Source organism: Cryptomeria japonica, chromosome 6 (genome assembly GCF_030272615.1).
Source record: "Cryptomeria japonica chromosome 6, Sugi_1.0, whole genome shotgun sequence".
Lineage (NCBI taxonomy): Eukaryota > Viridiplantae > Streptophyta > Pinopsida > Cupressales > Cupressaceae > Cryptomeria > Cryptomeria japonica.
Genome location: NC_081410.1, coordinates 72,117,768 through 72,138,933, shown reverse-complemented (window position 1 = coordinate 72,138,933; position 21,166 = coordinate 72,117,768). Strand labels below are relative to the sequence as shown.

Below are 21,166 nucleotides of genomic sequence, written 5' to 3'. Positions count from 1 at the left end.
GACATTTATCATATAAATTAATCACAATAAGAGATCTCATGCATTGAGGAGACGAAGAAGAAGACGAATCATTTTGCGTAGATAATTTTAATATTTGATGAGGATGATCAAGGTAAAGCTCCTCCCTATGATTAGGCGAAGGTTGGGAAAATGGGACCAACATTCGAGTTCTTAGGGGAGGAACCATTTTGGGAAGTAATATCACAAGCCCTGTAATGATATCTTTGTTGGTGTTCTCTTGCATTATGATTTTGTTTGTTACAACTTGAAGCTTGTGTGGAGGAAGGTTGGGAATCACTCGACATTGGTTCCTTCTCTTCCTTTTCTCTAGGAACAGAAGGAGGAATAAAAGGAACCACACTAGGTTGGGAGATACAAGATGTTGGATGCTTCTCTCTTTATCCTTAATAGGATCTGGAGGTGGAATCTCAATACATACGAGGGATGGAAGGAGTACGAAGAAGCCTAAGTCCAGGATGTGGAGGTAGAATACTTACATCCATATCTATAGATGTAGAATCATTAGGAAGAGTAGTCGAAGTGGACACCAGAGATTTAATTAATGTCAATATCATATAGGCTTTGTACTTTTGATAGGATAGGAAGAGGATATTTTGATGAGTTTTCAAAAGTTGAGATTTTTTAGGCCAAAAATAATCAAGGGTGAATTTTCCACGATTGGCTAAGGGTTGTTGAAGACTATGATTGATCATTGCAACTCAACCAATATGATAGAGCTTTAAACATTTATAAATGGTAAAAAGATAACTTTCATGGAACAAAGCCAAAAGTGTGCCAACTTTCCACGAAATCGACATGCGGTAGGGATAATAGCAAAGGTAACATCTAAGCACTTAGTACCAACTTCAACGGGAAGAGTACTAGAACCTATAGTGGGACAAGTGAAACCATCATGCACCTTGATCATAACATCATATTTATCACACACATATAGATAAAATTGTTGTGTGAATATATATTATTCCATGACAACATTCGCCGTACATACTAGATCAATGAGCACTCCATGTGAGAGCCTATCTTAAATTCTCATACTAATGCATAATGGTCCATCATGCACTTTAATGATATATTTTGAGTCGAAGGTGAAGGAACGGTCACATTTAGGCTTAATTTCCTTGATCAAGTTCGCAACATTGTTGGTTTCACTAGATATATTGTCAACAGATATAAAGCCTCTATCACTATGTTCAACAACATTGGTACAATGAGAAGGCAAAGGATTGGTAAATATTTTAAAATTTTAATTAGGAGATGCCACAAATTTATTTCCTTTATCATTCACACCATTCATTAATATAGTATCCGAACCAATAAAATCTTTAATTTCATCCCTCAATCGAATGCACTTCTTAATATCGTGCCCTATTTGACGATGGGATTGGCAAAAGCCTTTGAGATCAAAAGAAGGTTGAAAATGCTTGGAATTATATATGTGATGCAAAGGAGGGGGATTAATCACATTGGAATTAATCAATTTAAGCATGATGTTATGCAATGATTCAGAAAGATGGGTGAAGTTACGATGTCTAAATTTTGAAGAGAAGTGAGCTACAATGGGTGTTGTGGTTGCCACTTGAGAAACAATATGATTAGAAGAATTGTTGGTATTGATCCTGATGAATTTATTGTTTTTTTTTCTAAAGTTTTTAAATTTTTTATGAGAATTTCATTCCTATCAATATAGTAGAAGATGAAGAGGGTTCATATTGACTCACTTAAACTTGGTAATTATTAGGTATTGTGCATAATTGTGTGAAATATACATAATACAAAAAAATAGCTTATCTCTAATGTATTTTTGTAAATTATTAAATAAAATCCTTTGAATATCACCATCAGACACATGATAAGTAATTTGTGACTGTAAATGTTTATATCTAATAATGAAATCAATCAATTTTACCTTACCTTGTTTACAATGCACCAAGTAATTTGTGGACCAATATTATTTTGAAAATGTTGAACAAATGCATCGATCAATTTTTGAAAAGTATCAATTGAATAAGAAGGCAAAGAGCAAAACCATAGCAAAGCTTTTTCTCTTAAGGCACAAAGGAATAGTTTTGCAAGGAGCCTTTGATCTTATTGGAAATCACTACACAAAGTGAAAATGTTTTATATGAGTTTGGGGGTTACCTTGTTTATTATTTTTCTCCAAATGTGGAATATTAATGTGTTGTGGAAGGTGAGTATGAAGGGTGTTAATGGAAAGTAAGTTAGTGGTGGAATATGTATGAATAGTGGATTGGGCTATGGTAGTCAATTATTGTCATAAAGATGAAATATTTTAACTCAAATGATTTATGGTGTCTTTAGTGGATAAATTGGATTAAAAAATATTAGATTTTGTTGGAGGATTTGAAGGTGTTGTGTGATAGGTAGGTGAAACTTATGATAGGTGGGTAGAGGAGATGGTTGGAAAACAAATGGAAGATTGGTTGGAGGTGGTATGTAGGAATATTGATTGATAGGATTCCTCCCACTACTAACATGCGTACCATTAAAATTTTCTTTAGAGGTAGCGATGATGGAAGATGTGTATGTTTGCACATTAGGTAGAGATGTAGGAATAGGCATAGAAATCTCAACTTGGGTTGAAGGATTTGAATGTCCAAGCACTTTGACACAACTTGTCAATGTCATAATGTTGCATCCACTATGTGAGCTATACCACATAACACTTCTACACCATGTTCGTCGTTTAAATCAACTTCATTAAATCTTCAATCAAGGGGGTTTCCTCTCCAACCAAGTATTCTTGACTCACAAATTGTTGAAGATGATACAAATGCTTGTCAATCTTCCCTAATTCCTCAATAAATACTTGAGTTGAAGAGTCATCCTCATCATGAGAATCATAGGGGAAAGGATTAACAACAATATTAGGCATGTTAGGCATTGGATGGAAAGAAGAGGATTCACCCAAAATCCTAAAGAATAAGTTAGTCAACTCAGGCTCGACACCCTTAATGTTTAAATCTTAGGAAGCCATAAGTCTATAACTTCTTCTCACTAGGATATTGGATTCAAGACAATAGTCGATGAAACTCATACACAAAGAAGGCAAAACTAATGGAATAGATTAATGCTCACAATGCCTCTTATATAATTGTAAATGATAATGCAAACAATTATAGGAAAACAAGTGTTTAAACAGTGTAATTTCTCAATAGAATGATCAATTAACAACTTAATTAAGCAAAATGAGTTGTGGACATGATAGATTGCAACAATTAATATATTTAAATCTAGAAATGATATGCAATTAAGCTCATATTTGAACATCCAAATAAAAAATTATGCAAGCTATGTCAACTTTGCCAAAATGTAGATGTGTGGATATGGGGTTCACTAGTTTAATCATGCAGACTAGGAATTAAACCCATTCAAATCAACTTACATTGGGGAAATAACCAATAAGGCCAACTACAAACCCTTGGGAGGGCTAGGCACATGAATTGATTATTTCCTTGTTGTTCTTTGATGTGAATTAATAAGATAAAACGATGAAATGCAAGAATTAGGTCTAAATATGTAAAATCGAGACTAATCAACATAAACAATAAGCTACAAAATTGATATGTAGACTATGAAAAATATTTAGGAATATGAATCAGAGAGGAACATGTGTTTGTAATTTGAGCCATAAAGTGTTGATCTATATCAATGGATGCCACAAACTTGAAGGTATCAAATGCAAATATCATAATTTTTTTTTGATCATAATATTGCACATATCATTCCGTTGAAATTTCATTAGAAAAGTGTTAGACACTAACAACTATTGTCACTTGACTAGGGTTTTGTGCTTCTTTAAAATCTAGATTTCTTTGTCTCAGTCTACACTCTATGAATCTATAATCATTCTCTAACAAATTTGAAACATGCACATACAAGCTCAAGGAAAATGATATTCAATGTATTGGGGTTTTCCCAGGTCAAATCCCGAGTTGGATTTAACCCTATGACAATGATAAATAGAAAAGAGAGCTTACCCTTGTAGGGTAGAGGCTAGATTTGAAAATAAACGTTGAATTTAAATGTTGTACCTTTTCTTATGAACCTCCTTGCCTTGAAGTGTCTATGAAAGTTTGATATTTATAGGTGGAATATCATGCATGCCTTCACATAAACTTGATCATAGATGCTATCTTCAATGCTTAAAACCTTGAATACTTGACCTCTCATTCACTACCTCGAAAATGCTTGATTGCTTGCTCAATTGAAATTGAATTGGAAACTCGAGGAAATGTAATTGAGAGAGATGTTTCAAACGAGGACACAAGACTTTCTTTTATACTCAACCTCATGAAACATGTTGAAATTTTTGAAGAAGGTTGACGTTGGGAGCATTTTCTCGCTCAACATTTTTTGACCATTAGAGGGTTCAAATTTGGACCCTTTTTAGTTTGACTAAGGTGATAGGTGCCATAGTCTAGGGGGACTAAGGTTGTAGGCATCCTAGTCCAGGGCGACTAAGGTAGTAGGTACCCTCTTCTAGTCCTCCCAGGTTGAAATATGGTTAGCAAGAGAGAGCAAGGTGTTGAGACCTCAAATTTGGCATTGGTTTGAGCAAAATCAGGCATAATCAAGGGCAAGGAATGAGAGACACCATAATGAGCCCCAAATAATTATGCAATTGTGTTAGGATACAATTTATGACATTGCAATAGTTAATTAAAAATATCTTTAAGAAGCATATTCGTGAAACAAACTAATTCGTAGTTGGCAAAGCATTTATTTCACAAAAGAAAGTGAAATGTGCTCTAAACTAGTGAAAAAGCAAGTCTTTGGCAAATGAAACTTGTAAGAAACTAGTTAGTAGTTGGTTGAAAATATATTTGACAAGTGGATTCCATCAACAAACAAATTATTTATAAATATTGAAGGGGTTTAAGTTCCATTACCAATGCTTTTTAGTAGTTGGCAAATGATGTCTTTGATATGTAGATTTCAACAAGAAATATGCATTGGCAATGAAACTTAAACCCCTTCAATAATTACAAATAAATATCAACCCATGGTAATATAGAGATCATCATGATTTTCTTAATGAATTTCTATGCAATTTAGAAAATTTATCAAATTAGGCTTCTGTAAGCTAAATATATGTGCGCTTAGAGATTGAAAACTAAGATGGATTTTAAACAATCATGCATTACATTTGGGACCAAATATACAAATACTACCTCTACCACAATGAACTGTTATGCACAAACTTTTTAACAATTATAAAAAACATGGAAATATGATATGCAAGGAAAAAAATACGCAATCTAAAAAAAAATGTTATTTTAAGGTCCAAGACGAAGGAGGTTCATGCTAGGGAATTAACCTCTAGTTGCATGGGTGGTTATCTTTGGTGGTTATGGGTTGACAGTTAATAATTGTCAATTAAAATGATGTTTCACCTATAAACATTTTCATTAACCTACAATAATAACCTTTTTCTATATAATAGATAAAATGCTGCTCCAACCTATAAATAATTAGTAGGTAACTTTATTGTTTTTTCAGAGAGGATAAAAGGATGCTCGAACTTGCAAATAACTAGTAGGTATAGAGTATTTTTTAAACAATGGATAAAAGCATGATGTGATTTGCAAATAACTAATAGCTAAAAGATTAATTATTTATATAGTGGAAAAAAGGATGCTTTGAATTACAAATAACTAATGGGTAAAAGACTACTTCTTTACACAATGGATAAAATAATGCTGCAACCTAGAATTTGTCTGGGTTTAGGCAGACCAGAGTAGTAAACAATATTAAATATAATGCACAATAAAAGAGAAAAAAATAATGATTTGTAATAACACACGAATTTAATGTGGTTCACCTAATGCGGGCTACATCCGTAGGGGAATAATTGTTTGCTTTCTCTTATTATCCAATAAGGAGCAAATTGTAATATGATGATATTTCACATTACTCAACCATTTATTTTTCAAGGCTTTTGGACAGTTTACAAAGGTCGATTTACATACCAAAACAATAGTGAACTCCTTTATTAAATAATGTGCAATTTTTGCTTTGACGACACTAGTGGGTGTTGCCCCCAAATCCTTGTCGTGGGCTCTACCCTTGAGTCCTGTAGGAGGGGATTTCCCTCTACCCTCCTCCATTAATTGATTTGGGGGGAAAAGACGATTGACAAAGTCACCAAAATTTAAGTCCAATAACATGATCAATCACCACATACCAACACAAATAACTAGCAGGTAAAAGAATATTTTTACATAGTGAATAAAAGGATTCTTTGGACTAGAAAAATTTCCACTAAAATAGGTTGAATTATATATGATTTTTTACTTTTACAACCTTCAAGAATTAATTGTGATTCTCATTTGCCTTAGGAGGCTCCTTGTTTAAGCTCACCCCTAGATTCCCCCAAAAGTGAATATTTACAAGATTGTGTTAGCAGATCCCACAAAAATGATGGTGAAAGAGGGATTGTATACCATCAAGCATGCTAAAATAAATCTTACAAATTATAATTAGATAAAGAATTGAAAATAGTGTTTAAACTTTGTTATTCTTAAATTCAAAACTCTATTTGAGTGATAAGAGGATGAGTCTTAGCAATCTCTCACTATACATGTGTGTAGATGTGCTCAAGATATATGATTATGCTGGAATGCATGTGGATGATCGTAGTAGTATTATAAAATTAACATTATTTACATTCTCAAATTTAAAAAAAACAAACAAAATAAATTAATTTGCATAAAGGATTGTGTTATAAAAATGATGAATGGAATGTTGAATTTTTAGATTTTGGTTGGATGAATGGATGACTTGGATTTAATTTTGGATCATGAGTTTGAGTCATTAATGATGGATGTGACAAGGATAGGTGGCGATCAATTTACTAGTATGAAGATGACTAGGTAGTAAACTCATTTGATTGGTAGGTGGTCAATTATTTTAACTATTTTATTTTAATTTATATTTTTTAGCCAACTAAATTGACTAGCTTATTAGCTCTTTGAATTATGAGTTAACTATCCTGTTTGATGGGTAGATTGAATTCATTGGTGAAATATATTGGATAGTAAACTTGTTAGGTGGAGTTTAATATTTTTATTAATTAATTTTATGGATAATTTGTGATGATATAAGGTGAACTTTATGATTTAATTTAATTTATTTACAGACAATGATTAGTTTTATTTATTTACATAAACGAGGGAAACAATAATTTAATCAAATAATAAAAAATATTGAACTATTTTTATTTTTGTCGGTAATATAAATATTTTATTGATTAAAATATGAAAGTATTTGATTACAATTCAAGTGGGGCCTATCATATGCCCAGAGTATACCATGTAACCTATAAATTTATCTGCCTATCCCTAAACATTACAACAGTGCTACAAACAGGGCTGAAAAATAAACCCCTATGAAGGCTTGGGTCATACAAAACAAACCATGGATCCCCATCCACCGCTTCAAAATCTGGTCAAAACCGGTTCATTTCATCAAAAAATGGAAACAACAAAAAAATTGGTTCCCTTCATCAAAAAAATTGGAAACTGCAATAACCGGTTCACTTCGTAGACACAAAAGTGCAGGTGGGTTAAAACCGGTTCCCTTCATAAAAAACTGGAAACTGCATAAATCCGGTTCACTTCGTAGACACAAAAAACTTGCAGGTGGGATAAAACCGGTTCACTGGGGTGGTCAACGTCTTGCATTTTGTTGTTTCCTTGGGATGACACTTAAAAACCATGGCCTCCGGCTCTCCTGCTCATTCTGATAAGTTCTCATTGCCTCAATTAGAGAGTTCCACTCTGCCCTTATGTGACTTAGATAAAATCTCTGGTTCACCATATTCGGCCATTGGACAAATGACAAGAACCCCAACACTTCCACTGCAATTTGACTCTCTAAGCACTCACTGAAATTAAAGCCATATCCCGAGTGCGCCCATTCAAAAATAGAATCCATCCCAGTTATTAGTTCCTTTTTAAAAAGAGAGTTCATAACCTAGCGGAGATCCTCCTAGGCAATCCCCAATTCTAGGCCCCGTTCCAAAATCATGGTAGCTATATCCACATTGCATATCCACCGGTGTGTGGCTTGCTGGAAGAAAAAGCCCAACATCCCCTGCACCGCTCTTATAACTTCCTCTGAAGGGCATTTGAGCAGCATTTTGAGTCTTCGATCTTCCACAGGTCCGTAAAGAGCTTTCTGTTGTTTCTTTGTTTGGAAGGTGAGTGTAGCCTCCATCCCGTCACAAAACAAACCTGCACAAGAAAAAACACATACACCAGCTAGCAGAAGAAAGATAAAATGATATTATAAATTGAAGCTTGTTGTAAGGAAGCACATGTAACGGTTCACATCACTGCCTTCATTGCTATCATTCACATGCACAAAATAAAAGAGCCGAAGAGAAACATGCTTGAGCTGCTAATTATTACAAAGTAAGAGTTAATGACCACCTGAGTTGTGATTCACACACATCATATATGTACTTTGGTAGATAGAAATCATCACATGTTATTTGAGCACATGATATGACCCTGTCATGTCGTCATTTAGAGTTCGAGTTTTAGCCCATCTTATACTGAGTCCAACTTGTCATCAAAGACAAGTCAAAAATGGAATCCTCAATCTGATTAAAGGACAATGCCCATTTAGACAAATTATCTGCAACTGTGTTGCCCTCTCGTTTGATGTGAGTAATAATGACTATTTCAAAAAGTTTCAAATCCTCTAGAATTAGTGAGATGAAGTTTTGTAGGTGCCATGCTTTGATTTGGCCATTTTTTATGGCTTGGATTATGATTAATGAGTCCCCTTCCAGATGTAGTTTTTTAATCCCCATTGTCCTAGCACATCTTATTGCCAACCACGCTGCATAAACTTCTGCCTCATTGTTAGTGCCCTGTTTGATGCGCTATGCTCCTAATTTTATAATGCTGCCACTGTGAAAAAATATTTAACTATTATAATTGGAAGATAAAATGATTATGAATGAAGAATGAGGTAGGTAAATGATAGTATGAGGAATTTTTAGTGTTTAAAGGTACTTATGAAGAATAATATCCATTTGCAACATCATGTGATGGGTAGTGTAAAACATCATCACCAATAAAACAAACGTAATGAAGATCCTCTTTAGAAAAATCATCAGGAAACAATGAGGAAACATCATTATTATTAAGTGTGAGAGCATTGTCACATGAATCATAGACCCTAAATGCATATATTGATGTTACGAGTAAAGCACCAAATGTATATACAAAGGGTTGCAAATGAAGTGTGCATTAAAACTATGAACTATACTATCATCACTTAATAAAGCACGATTAACATCGATGATTTCTTCAGGAGTTGCTTGAAAAATATCACCATCATGAGTCGAAAGAAAACAAGTAATGCATATAACATAAGAAAGCATCATAAATTTCATCATTTAGCATATCATGAATTAGGGAAAAGTGTGCAAAGGTAAGATGACAAACTAGTCTTGGAAAGATTGTCATCAGGCTCACAAACACCATTATCATCAGTCATTAATATAAGTACAAACAATACGAGACTCATAAATAAATGGGGTAAGTGCAACTAAATTGGTAGGAAAGGCAATAACCAACTCTACAAAGGATGAAAGATCACATACACAATGGAACGACATCTCAATAAAACATGCATTGTTAATTGTGTGGTAGAATGTCACGATGTCATCAAGGATCAAAGGATTGTATATATCAAGATGTAAGAACACATTGAAATCCTTAAAATATGCATGATTAGAGGTCAAATGTGAGAGCTTACATGAACACACAATGAATGATATAATAATCAACAAGCAAAAGATGATAAAACTAAATTAGGTCAAAAAATTAGATGCAAGGAAAAATGTGAGAAATGAAGATGTAAACAAGTTTCAAATCAAAATAAGACAAAATGTAAAAATAAATATTAGACCTTAAATCAATAAAAGAGAAGGGAAAACCGTAGGGGGGGATTTATAAGCTTACAAGCAATTATGATCCAATCCTTAGATAAATTAGTAAATGTACAAGGGACCAAAGATAAGATCAACATGTTAATATTAGAAACTTAAGAAATTAGAAAAATGTAATCTTAAAGGCTAAACATGTAAAGTATGTGTTTTTCAAAATGCGGAAGAAATAAACAATTCTCTAGAAATATATATAAGATAGATAAATTAACTTTAATTTAGAACCCTAGATAAATAATATTTGAATATGGTGACTATAGATCAATACTATCCAATGTAATAAATATACAATATATTGAAATGAATGTGATTAGAATAATATTGATTAATGCTAACCAATATAGTAAATAAATAAATATATTGAAATTAATGTGATTAAGGTTTCATACATTTTGATGTGAACTTACCTAATGATAGACAAAGTTAGTTCTAAAGGTTGTGTTAATTGAATTCCATGTATTAAAGTATATGGGATAGGATCACATTTGTAAGAATGACTTTTAAATTGCGTTTCTTTGAAATTTATGATCTTATATTGTAAAATCTACAGTTTTGTGAGAATAGTTGCTACTTCATTGGTAGGAAAAAAGAAGAAGTTAGTAATAGAAGAATTGTGCAATTGCACAATTTTTGGGGCATAATTGAATCAAAATTATAGAGATACCGCAAATAAACAATGAAACCATGTGCATGAAATTGAATTTGTCGTAACTTCAAATTAGGGTTTAACTCTGCAATTTGTTGTATCGTAGGTTTTGAGAGTTATTGTTCTAGGTTTTCTTTTTGGCTCTCAAAATTCCTGGATCAAGTCTACGGGAGTGTGAGAGGAAAGAAGAATGGGGTCGCGAGATCAAGTCTACGGGAGTGTGAGCAGCCTGGTTGTGAGGCCCTCTGACAGCGGCGGTGGCGGTGGTGGTGGCAATGACTATGAGCCTGGTGAGATCAGGCGTGACGAACCTCGCCATTACGATAACCATCGTTCAGACAGGGAGAGAGACAGAGACAGGGACAGAGATAGAGATAGAGACAGAGATAGATTTCTCCCTGCACCAGCTTCGGCTTCAGGTTCAGTTCATTTATGCATTACTTTCTTCAGTTAATGGATTGGAAGTTTAGCCTTTGGGTTATTCTACACTTTGTGGATGGGTAATTAGCCAAGATTTCAGTATCAATTTTTCTCATGGGTTGTTCTTCAGTGGACAGATGGAAAAATGGGGTTTTTTGTTTTTTTTACTGCTCTGGAATTTTAGCTCGTTTTTTTTAGCGAAATGATGACTTGTATTACGGATTCAGAGCCTTGGCGATATTCCCAAAACTAGGGTTTGCAATGGGCTTTCTTTGGGTAAAACAAGGGTTATCAAGAGGCTTTGATGGGTAAAACAAGTGTTTCCGAGAGGTTTACTACTTTAAACACGGGTTTGTAAGATTTATTTTCGGGAGAGTTGCAGAGATTTTTATTGGCCAAACTAAGAGGTTGAAAGGGATTTGGTTTAGTACACAAGTCGTTTGCAAGGAGTCTAGACGGTTGGCAAAATAAGGGTCGGAAGATATTTTGTTTATCACGCAAAGGGTTTGCAAGGGGCTTTGTTCGGCAAGCTAAGGGTTCGGAAGATATTTTTCTCTTGTTCAAAGGGTTCTTGATTGGCATAGTAAGGATTTGAAGATATTTTGATTACTGCACAAAGGGTTTGCAAGGAGTATTTTTTGGTCAATTAACGGGCTGGAAGAGATTTTGTTTAATGAACTCGGGGTTTGCAAGAGCTTTTTTGGCCAAACTAAGTGTTTGCTTTCTGAACTAAGAGTTTGCAATAGGCTTCTCATGATCAATTTAAGGATTTGCAGGAGTTCATGTTTGGCAAACCAAGGGCCTGCAATGGGTTTTGCCTGCCAATTCCAGACTCTGATTATTGACACAATTGGCTGGTGCATTTCAGTAGTTTTGATCTTACCTGTCATGATGAGTTGCAGGTTGGTCAGTCAAACTCACAAGAACATGTAAGAAGTTTTAAAGCTACCGATGACAAATCGGCCAGTGAAGTAAAAAACCAAGTATAAAATGCTGCTTATATTTTTTTTTGAAAAGTCATATCAAGAAACTTGGACTGTGGAATCTACAATTGCTTAAAGAATGGTATATTTTTCAAATTCTTGAAAATCGTAAATGAGGGTTTGAAAAAAGTTCTATTTGACAAGATCCTTTAAATGTGGGCTTCTTTTTGGGCTTAATTGAGAATACAAGGGTAGTGCAACGTTTACGAAAGCTTGTATTGCTGTAAGTTTGAGACAGTGAGGTCCCATGTCTAGGTGGCACTTGATAATATTTTATGGTTCAAGGGAGCATCATCGCACATTGAGAGTGGCAAATGGACCATTCAAACTCATGAGAGATTGGACATTGAATGAACATCTTTTTATGAGAGATGGGTGAGTGAAGGTCTGAGTACCACACTGTTGATCAAGAAAATGATATTGAACAATGATATGTAGTGGAGGATGACCTTTTGTTTAAAGAATATATATTTGTGAAAGAATTGAAAAGATGAGAGTTTGTTAGAGTGAAATTCCAAAGGGTGGGGCCAATTTCAAGACTTGGGTTTTAAGAGATTGGAACTTTGTCGATGTTGCTGAAATTGGGTATGTTCAAATATTTTTGCTGAATCATAGAAAAGATGAGTTTTAAAGGTTTTTGTTTGGCTAGTTTCCAAAACCAAGGGCTTGCAAGTGAGTGTGGTTGTTAAATTTCAATCAATTTCAGACCATGGGGGTTTTATGAGTATTGTTTGTGAAAATATGGCAAGGGGCCAATTTCAGGCATCGGTTTTATTCTTAGGAATGCCACTCGTTGGAATTGGGTATGCTTTGTTATGTGTCAAATTTCAACAGTTTCAGAAAATGAGGGTTTCTTGGGTTTTTCTGCCAAAATACTGCATGGGGCCAATTTCAGGAGTTGATTTGCTCTTTTTGGAATTGAGCAGATAAGTTCTGCTAAATGTCAAATACAAAAGCTTCTGCGGTCTTCCATTTTTTTAATTCAATTTCATAAAGCGAGAGTTTGTAAGAATTATCTGGAAATAATTGATTTGGCAAATTAAATGGAACAATGGTTTGTAAGAGGCATTAATTAGCCAAATTTCAAAAGTGGGGTTTTTTAAAGAGTTCTACTAGCCAATTACAAAGCATGAGCTCAATTTCAGGACTCGAGTTCTAATGCAACGTGATGCTTGCTACGTTGGGAGAAAATTTAAAATACTATGTTTGAAGAGTTTCAGAGAATGAGGGATTTTTAAGAAATTTTGATTACCTAATTCCGGAAGATGAGGGAAGAGTTGCATAAATTTATTTTTACTGAAAATGAAAGTTTGTAAGAGATTATATGCTTGCTCAGAGTTTCACAAAGTGGGGGTTCTTTAGAGGTTTGATTTGTCAAATTACCAAAAACTGGTGGTTGTAAGAATTTCCTTATGCCAGAACAGGAGGGGGTTTGGAAGAGGTTTTATTTTCATAACTAAGGGCTTGTTGTAGGTTTTTATTTTGAAATTCCAAAAAATGAGCCTAGGCTTCTTTCCTAGTTTCATAGCATTGAATGAGGCTTTTTGTAACTTAAGAAATTGGATTGATTTTAGTATTCTTGGAATTTTATCAATGCTTTGACATTCTGGAAACTGATGGTTTGCTAGTGATTTGGATTTGTCAAATTCCAGACAATGTATTTGAAATCAGAGAAGGTCAGCTTTAGGGAAAGTTGGGAAATTCTATCAGTTGTGAAATTTGAACAGTTTTTCTAAATTTATGATGTTTTTGAAAGACAAGTTGGAGAAACCTGACTTATTTAACTCAATATTTGAGCGAAAGAGTTTAAATTATTCTAAACCTGAGAAAATTGGTTACATGAAAAATTTGTAACTGTGTATTTTGATATCTCAGTAAAATTGAGAAAACGAGTCAACTTTTTGAAAATTGATTCTTTCGTGCTTCTAATTTGACAGGCAGATTTAATATTACTGCAAGCATGAAAATAGCTTTTATCAATTGTGGAAAGCTGGTTTTTTTAAGATTAATTGGAGGGATATGTTAAAATTTCATCCTGGCTGCCAGGTTGAGAGTTAAGATGATCGTCAGAAACTGGGCTTAATTAATTTCTTGGGAATTTGGCTGTTAAATTTGAGATAGTTGATTAAAATTTAATTGTGCTATCAAAATCTGAATAAAAGCTTTTCATAACTGCCTAATTGGAGACATGTGGTATGGGAAATCTTTGACCATGGAGAAGATGGTTCTTAATATTTCCTTATGAAAATCTAGTTGGTGGATGTGAGCAATCTTCATGAGAAGGCAGTGAGATTTGACAAACTTGGGATTTTAATGTTTTGTGGTTGCTATTTATGGGCGTTTGGCCTTGGGTGTAAGGAATGGTGTATAAACCATGTGCTACAAGAAATTATAAGGGAATCCGTATTCTGGTTTGCTGATTTCTAGTGTTCTTTACATCAAACTTGCCCCTAAAACAAAAGCTACAAGAAATGGTCCAATTTTTTGGAATGTATTTACTGATTATGTCAAGGACTCAAATTGCGCACAGGATGCTCTACACATAGTATGTGCTCATGATTGAAATACAACTTCTATCAATCAGAGATTCAATAGTATTGCTTTTGGGCTTTTGGTTTTTAACTGTTTTTGTGGCATGCTCAAGTTTTAACTATTGCTGAAAGGACAAACTGTAGGAAGTAAGTTTGTTATTAGGAAAAAGGAAAACTGTGCAGTTTTTACAAGTATTGCTGAAAGGACAAGCTGTAAGAAGTACCGCGTTTCAAGAAAAAAAGAAAATCAACAAAAGTTTTATATTATAGTTTGATAAGTTTAGATTTCTATCTGTTGAGGTAGCTGACATGAGTTTGCTTTCCATTTTGAGTATTAGGATTTTATCATGAAATGCCTTCTCATGAGGGCATCCTATTAGCTTCTCTGTTAATTCTATTAAATTGCTTGTAGACAGGATTGGAAAGAGAAATTCTAGTGGCAGCAATTGACTATAAAGTCCCATTGATATCTGGGTAGGAGTACATGAGTTAGAATTATGATTTTTGCATAGTAATGGACCATCAACTATTGTTACCGTATTATATGTTTTCATGTGTGTTTTATATTAAAAATTGCTAGAACACTGTTTAGGTGAAGATCATGTGATTTAGAAATCTGGTAATTTCTAAGTATAGGGCAGGTTGTCTAGGTCATGTGAATAAATGGTGAGAGGTACTAGTTTAAAACCAAACTGCTTGTGAGCCCCAATGTTCTTAAAATACAATATGATTTTGCCGCTTTATAGCAGAAAATGCAGTTGTCTGATCTATAGGGTCTCACTAAAACATGAATAATAAATGATCAACTTGTTGTCTAGCAAAATATTATGGATTTGTAGTCAATACAATACGTCTCTGGAGCTGCAAATACCTTATAAAGCCTTTAAAATTTTCCTTTATAAGAGTAAGTTCAATTTGTAATTTCGATGTCAGATATTGACGCATGCAGGAAAGTATGTTGCAGTAGATCAATCAAGTACCAAAATGTGAAGCAGGCACACTCACATGTCTTTCCAGTGTTTCTGGGATTCAGTTGGTCTGATAAAGTGTAAACTTTTGCAGATGGGAATGACAATTCAGAACAGATGTTGTCATACATACGGGAAGTTATAATCCCAAATAATGCTACTACATAGAGGAGACTGAAGATTTGAGGAAATTAAATAAATTGGAAGGTTGAAAAGCATATTGAATTTTAAAATTCTAAATGTAGGTTGACATTACAAGTACTACAAATTCAGAGTGGAAATATGGATGTGTCGTGGTGATTTCAGCGTATGTTAATCTGATTAACAGAGTACATCACATTATTTGGGTTAGTTGTAAATGTTGTTGTATGGTGGCGCTGAGTTGCTAAGATTTGGGGTAACAAATGTGTATCAAATGGATATGAGATTTTGATTTTAGTGTGTCATTATGCGAAAGGAACAGGAGAATTCCACGGGTTATAGCTTTTGGAAACATAGAAGAGTTTTTGCCTGTTGCACAGGAGGCTGGGAAATCAGATGATTAGATACTTGGATGAATGAAATATACTAGGCCTTATATATGTTTGTTTTATTATTTGCTGGATCATTACAACCTTTGTTTCAGTAAATTGTTCATAATACTTGGGATCGAGTGAAATGGGATAACTAGTTGTAGAGTTCTCTTTTAAGGTTTATCTTAACTTCATAATTACATGCCAAAATTGCATGATGCTGGATGAAGTTATGGCTGTTCTGAAATTTTCTAGAGCAGCTGATAGATGCTATGATTTGGCCATTTTTAACTGACAGGACTTCAACTCCTGATGTCTCGCGGAATAGATGCATTGTAGCAGTGGAGCAATGATATGACAGATGTTGTCTGGTTTTTGAAGATGTGGTGTGTTTCTCTTAGTGCTACTCGGATGCATCAGAGTTGTAGTAGCGGAGGTTGGAGAGTTATTAGAAGTAAAGGTAGGAACAGTTTTGTTAAATTTGATCATCAAAGCTCCAGTGCACTACAAAATCCATTCCACAAAGAATTACCAGAGGTTGATATCAATTATATCAATAGGCTTGAACAGTGCCTGAAAGCATTTTGTTAATTCCTGTTATTACTCAAGGCCTCTTTTTAAAATTTAAAGCTTTCCCAAAGTTTCTTCCCTCCTACTCATGGCAGACAATTTTTACAGAATAGTCACCAGGAATGATGAGGACAGTACCATTTCTGAGTAATTCTGGCTTTGATTGACTGCATGCTTGATTATTGTGAATTTTGGTGCACTTAAACTGGATGATATGGATGCAAAACTATCTTAAGGAGAGGTTCCTCTAATAAGGTGTTATTTGGGTATTACGATTTGTACATTCAAAAGAACACTACAAAATGCAGATTCATTGCTTGAAATTTTGATTTGGTTGACAAGTCCTGTGCTTTGAGGCATTAGGCAATTTAGAAGTTTAGAAAATTCAAAGGTGTGGTTAAGAATACTTGACACTTTGATGTTTCATCTATGTTTCAAAAATGGGAGAAATGGTTGAGTGGAATCAAAGGCAGTGGCTACCTGAATGAAATAATAAGAAAACAAAAAGTGGATATAACGTGGGTTCTGAGAATGCAAAATAGCCTATTGATTGCATGCATGGCTTGAGTCCTACCTGATGGTAAGAATACAATTTCTGGGTTAAGAATGCTAGATCGTCTTATCAATTGTGCCAATGGTTTGAGTAGGATGATGCATCATCAATGTATTCAGGAAGGGAAATTGAACTGGAACAGGTAGGGAGTTATTTTAAAATAATTGTTTTAAATAAATTTGTAAAGATGCATGGTGGCTTGGGATTGCTTACTGTCGTTGTTCTGGATCTAAAGCTGTATCCTTTATCTGCTAGCTATCTTCTATTCGATTGGTAACTTGATTAGGTTTCTACTAGTGTTTTAGTGCAGTTGTTTTGATTAATGTTTATTATTCAATCTTTTCATCCTTTTTGTAGGATATAACATGAAAGGTTACAAGGTACCAGTTCCAAATGGATCTGTTTCACCAATGCGTCCAAGGAAGCCAGAGCAATATGGACATGATTATGATCGCAATGGCCGTGACTTCGATCGTGGGGGTCGCAACATCGATCGCGGTGGTCGTGACTTTGATCATGTTGGTCGTGAATTTCATCGTGGTGATCGTGAGTTCAATCGTGGTGCACGTGACTTTGATCGTGGGCCTCGTGACTTTGACCGTGATTTTGATCACAGTGGCCCTTCTCGTGGTCGAGGTTTTAGGGGTGGCCGGGGTCGTGGCAGATTTCGAGATAGATCTCCCCCTTTTGGTATGGGAAGAGGCAGGCCTCCTCTTGGAAGAGGGTTTAGTGGACCTGGATATGATGGTCCTGAGCCCTTCCGTGGAGAAAGTGCTGGAAGAAACAATCCAAATGTAGCTCCGAGAGAAGGAGATTGGATATGCTCTGAACCAACGTAAGTATGAAGCTTCATAAACCTTTAAGTATCTGCTGAAGGACCATACATGATAGTATCATAATTTTTTGATGTTCTAGAATAAATTTAATTTCACTCTGTGCTAGTTGGAAGGATATTCTCTTCATGTTTTTGTTTGTTTTCAGCTTAGTTTTTGCTTTAGAATAATCTTGGAATAATCATTAAGGCACTGTTATGTATGAATCATGCAGCCAGCTCATGTATACATTGTTTTTGAAAGCAAATCTACTTGTATGTTTGACTTTGCAGCTGTGGAAATCTCAACTTTGCAAGGAGAACACATTGTAACAATTGCAATAAACCTCGGAGGGATGTAGCACCATTTAGTCTTGGAGTTGGTAGTCCCACTAGAGGTTATCAAGGGCCTTTACCTCCACCGCTCATTGATGGTCCACCAATGGGCCGTGGTATGGGGAGAGGTGGTAATGGATTTGGACCGCCACCTGTACGCTGGGGCAGAGGTGGTCCTAGAGAATTTGACCAAGGTGCACCTCCAAGACCAGCAGAAAGGTTCTCAGACTTCCGTTCAGGAAGGGACATTCGAGACAGACCAGAGTTCCGTGAACATGATGACTTTGCAGAGAGGGGTAAGTTTGATAGGGCACCACCTGTGGATTGGGGGTTTCCACTTGGTTCTAGAGACAGGGAAAGAGATGACAGGTTTCATGACAAGAGAGGTCCACAGGATACAAGGAGTGATCGGCATCCTCCCTCACCACCTCCACGTAGTCGCTGGGGAAGGGATGCAAGGGACCGAAGTAGGTCTCCTATTAGAAGTGCACCAAAAGATTATTACAGAGAACCCTATGTGGGTCAAAGAAGAGATGATAAACGAGGGGGACGGAGGGATCGACTGGATGATACATACTAGGTATATTTGACTGAGCTGCAAACAAATCAAAACTGTACTTTATTAGAGTGCCAGCAGACAAGAGTCCAAATGTTACTTTTAAGGATGCATGTGGAGCCTTCTTGTTAGCATGTATTTGACAATGATACAGCCATTTGCCCAGCATGTTGCTGGGTGTCTGGTATTCACATCATATTGTTGTATTTTAATCACTATGCTTTTTTTGGATATTCATTACATTGTACTTATCTTTGTTCGCCCAGGATAACTGGCGCCTTCTGTCATGCAAATAAAAAGAATTGTCAGTTGGTTTTTGTTATGTAGGTGTTGTGATTGTTGATATAGTTTGAAGCATATATACAGGCAGGAATGGCCTTCAGACATCTTTCACCTAAAGTGACATCCTTCAAATTTTTTTTATACGTCGTCTCTGGAATTCGTAATCTATAAAAGTTCTATTTTATCATTATGCAAGTGGGAGTTGAATGGGGCATTCTCTGCTTCTTATTCTGGGAGAGTAGGAAATGGATTCTATTTATGTAGATGCAATGGGTGTGGCTGTCTTAAATTTGAATTGAAAGCATTACTCTAAACAGGTCTTTGAAAATAAGTCCTCACTGTTCTCTGGATTTCACTTACAGTTGAACTAGAAAATGAAGATATGTATTTGTTCTTTATTATTTTCAGCAGGATTTGCTGTCAAAGATCCAAAGCTTGAGTTTACATCAAATCCCTAGGCTGCTTTTGTACTTTTCTTTTGCAATGGTTTTATGATTTATATTGTTATTTTGCGTTGATTTCTCTTTTAAATGCTTGCTCAGTTTAAATGAATATTAGGTGAAGTGCAGTTTTAAGAAGAGAGTTTATGGCAAGTGTCATGTCTAATATTTTTAAAAATATAACATATTAAGAATATTATTCACACCATTTGAATGCAAAGGACTTGAAATTATGTTGAAGATGCAAATAATTTCTTTATGGTTTGACCTTGTTAATGGAAAATACAAATGGCCTTAGGGAGCATTATCTCCAGGCAATTGCTATCATTATGATAGTTGCTGGTTTGCTTGTGGTTGAAAGATCAGGTTCACAGATTATGCATATGCATTTGAAAGTTACTGTCATGTCAGTGTTGAATGAAATAATAGTTTTGCAGCCTCTACTTCCTTTACACATGGACCCTTAAAGTTTGTGTGTGCAGAAAGTACATTGTCAGTGGGTTGTCTGATTGCTTGTAGGTTACATCAATGAAAAATTCTTATTTGCCATTTGCACCTGTGAATATATTGAGTCTTGAAATCTTTAAATTTGAATCTGGTTTTAGATGTATATTTATGACATATTCAGCGATGTCTTGCTCTCTTTTTTTCACATGGCTAATTTGTTGAAGTAAAAGCAAGATACCTAATTTTATCTGTTCAACAACTTATGATCGAGTTACTGGGTAAAACATACAACATGTTTGATTTGCAAGTGTTAAGCAGAATGTTAATTTTGAGAATCATGTATCTCTACATATGGAAGGAAAAAGTTTACACACTGGTATTGGGATGGATGTTGGAGATTAATATCGTAAATTAGTTCTTGATTTGGTTCAATGGTCAATCTCTGAATTGTTATGATGCCTTGGAGCGGCTGAAATTTCTTTTCAATTTCTTTGATAACACTGCTCAATTTGCTCGGGCAAAGGACTTAGTAAGTTCTTTAGGATTCTTTTAAACGTGGAAGCTAAAAGTTTGTGTGCGCAAAAAATACATTGTCAGTGGGTCTTACAGTGGCTGTTGTTGGTTGTCTGATTGCTTGTAGGTCACATCAATGAGAAATACTTATTTGCATTTGCAGTTGTGCATATCAGTCTTTGAAATTTGAATCTCGTTTTACGTGTATATTTATGATAATTCATATTCAATGATGTTTTGCTCTCTTTTCTTCACATGGCTAATGCCCAGAATGAAACAAGATACCTAATTTATTCTGTTCAACAATTTATGATCGAGTTATTGGGTAAGGTGGTGTACAACATGTTTGATTTGCAAGTGTTAAGCAGTATGTTAATTCTGATATCATGTGTCTGGACGTATGGAAGGAAAAAGTTTACACACTGGTATTAGGATATGGATGTTTGAGATTAATATGGTAATTTAGTTCTTGATTTGGTTCAAATGTTGAAGTGTTATGTTGCCTTGCAGCGGTTGAAATTTCTTTACACACCTCTTTGATAACACTGCACAATTTGCTGGGCAAAGAACTTGACAAGTTGTTTAGGGATCTATA

General features: G+C 34.9%; 1 protein-coding gene across 2 annotated transcripts; it reads left to right on the top strand.

Annotated features, from left to right (window-relative positions):
• Positions 1-10,564: 10,564 nt before the first annotated feature.
• On the top strand, positions 10,565-19,211 carry LOC131064198 (uncharacterized). 2 transcript variants are annotated; one of them, XM_057998251.1, is made up of 3 exons: positions 10,565-11,068; positions 17,544-18,021; positions 18,292-19,211. In XM_057998251.1, exons 1-3 carry the CDS (start codon positions 10,840-10,842, stop codon positions 18,911-18,913), a joined length of 1,329 nt encoding a protein of 442 aa, XP_057854234.1. In that variant the 5' UTR covers positions 10,565-10,839; the 3' UTR covers positions 18,914-19,211. The 2 variants fall into 2 exon arrangements, with proteins under 2 accessions (XP_057854234.1, XP_057854236.1); XM_057998253.2 differs by lacking the exon at positions 10,565-11,068 and adding an exon at positions 11,085-17,328.
• The last annotated feature ends 1,955 nt before the right edge of the window (positions 19,212-21,166 follow it).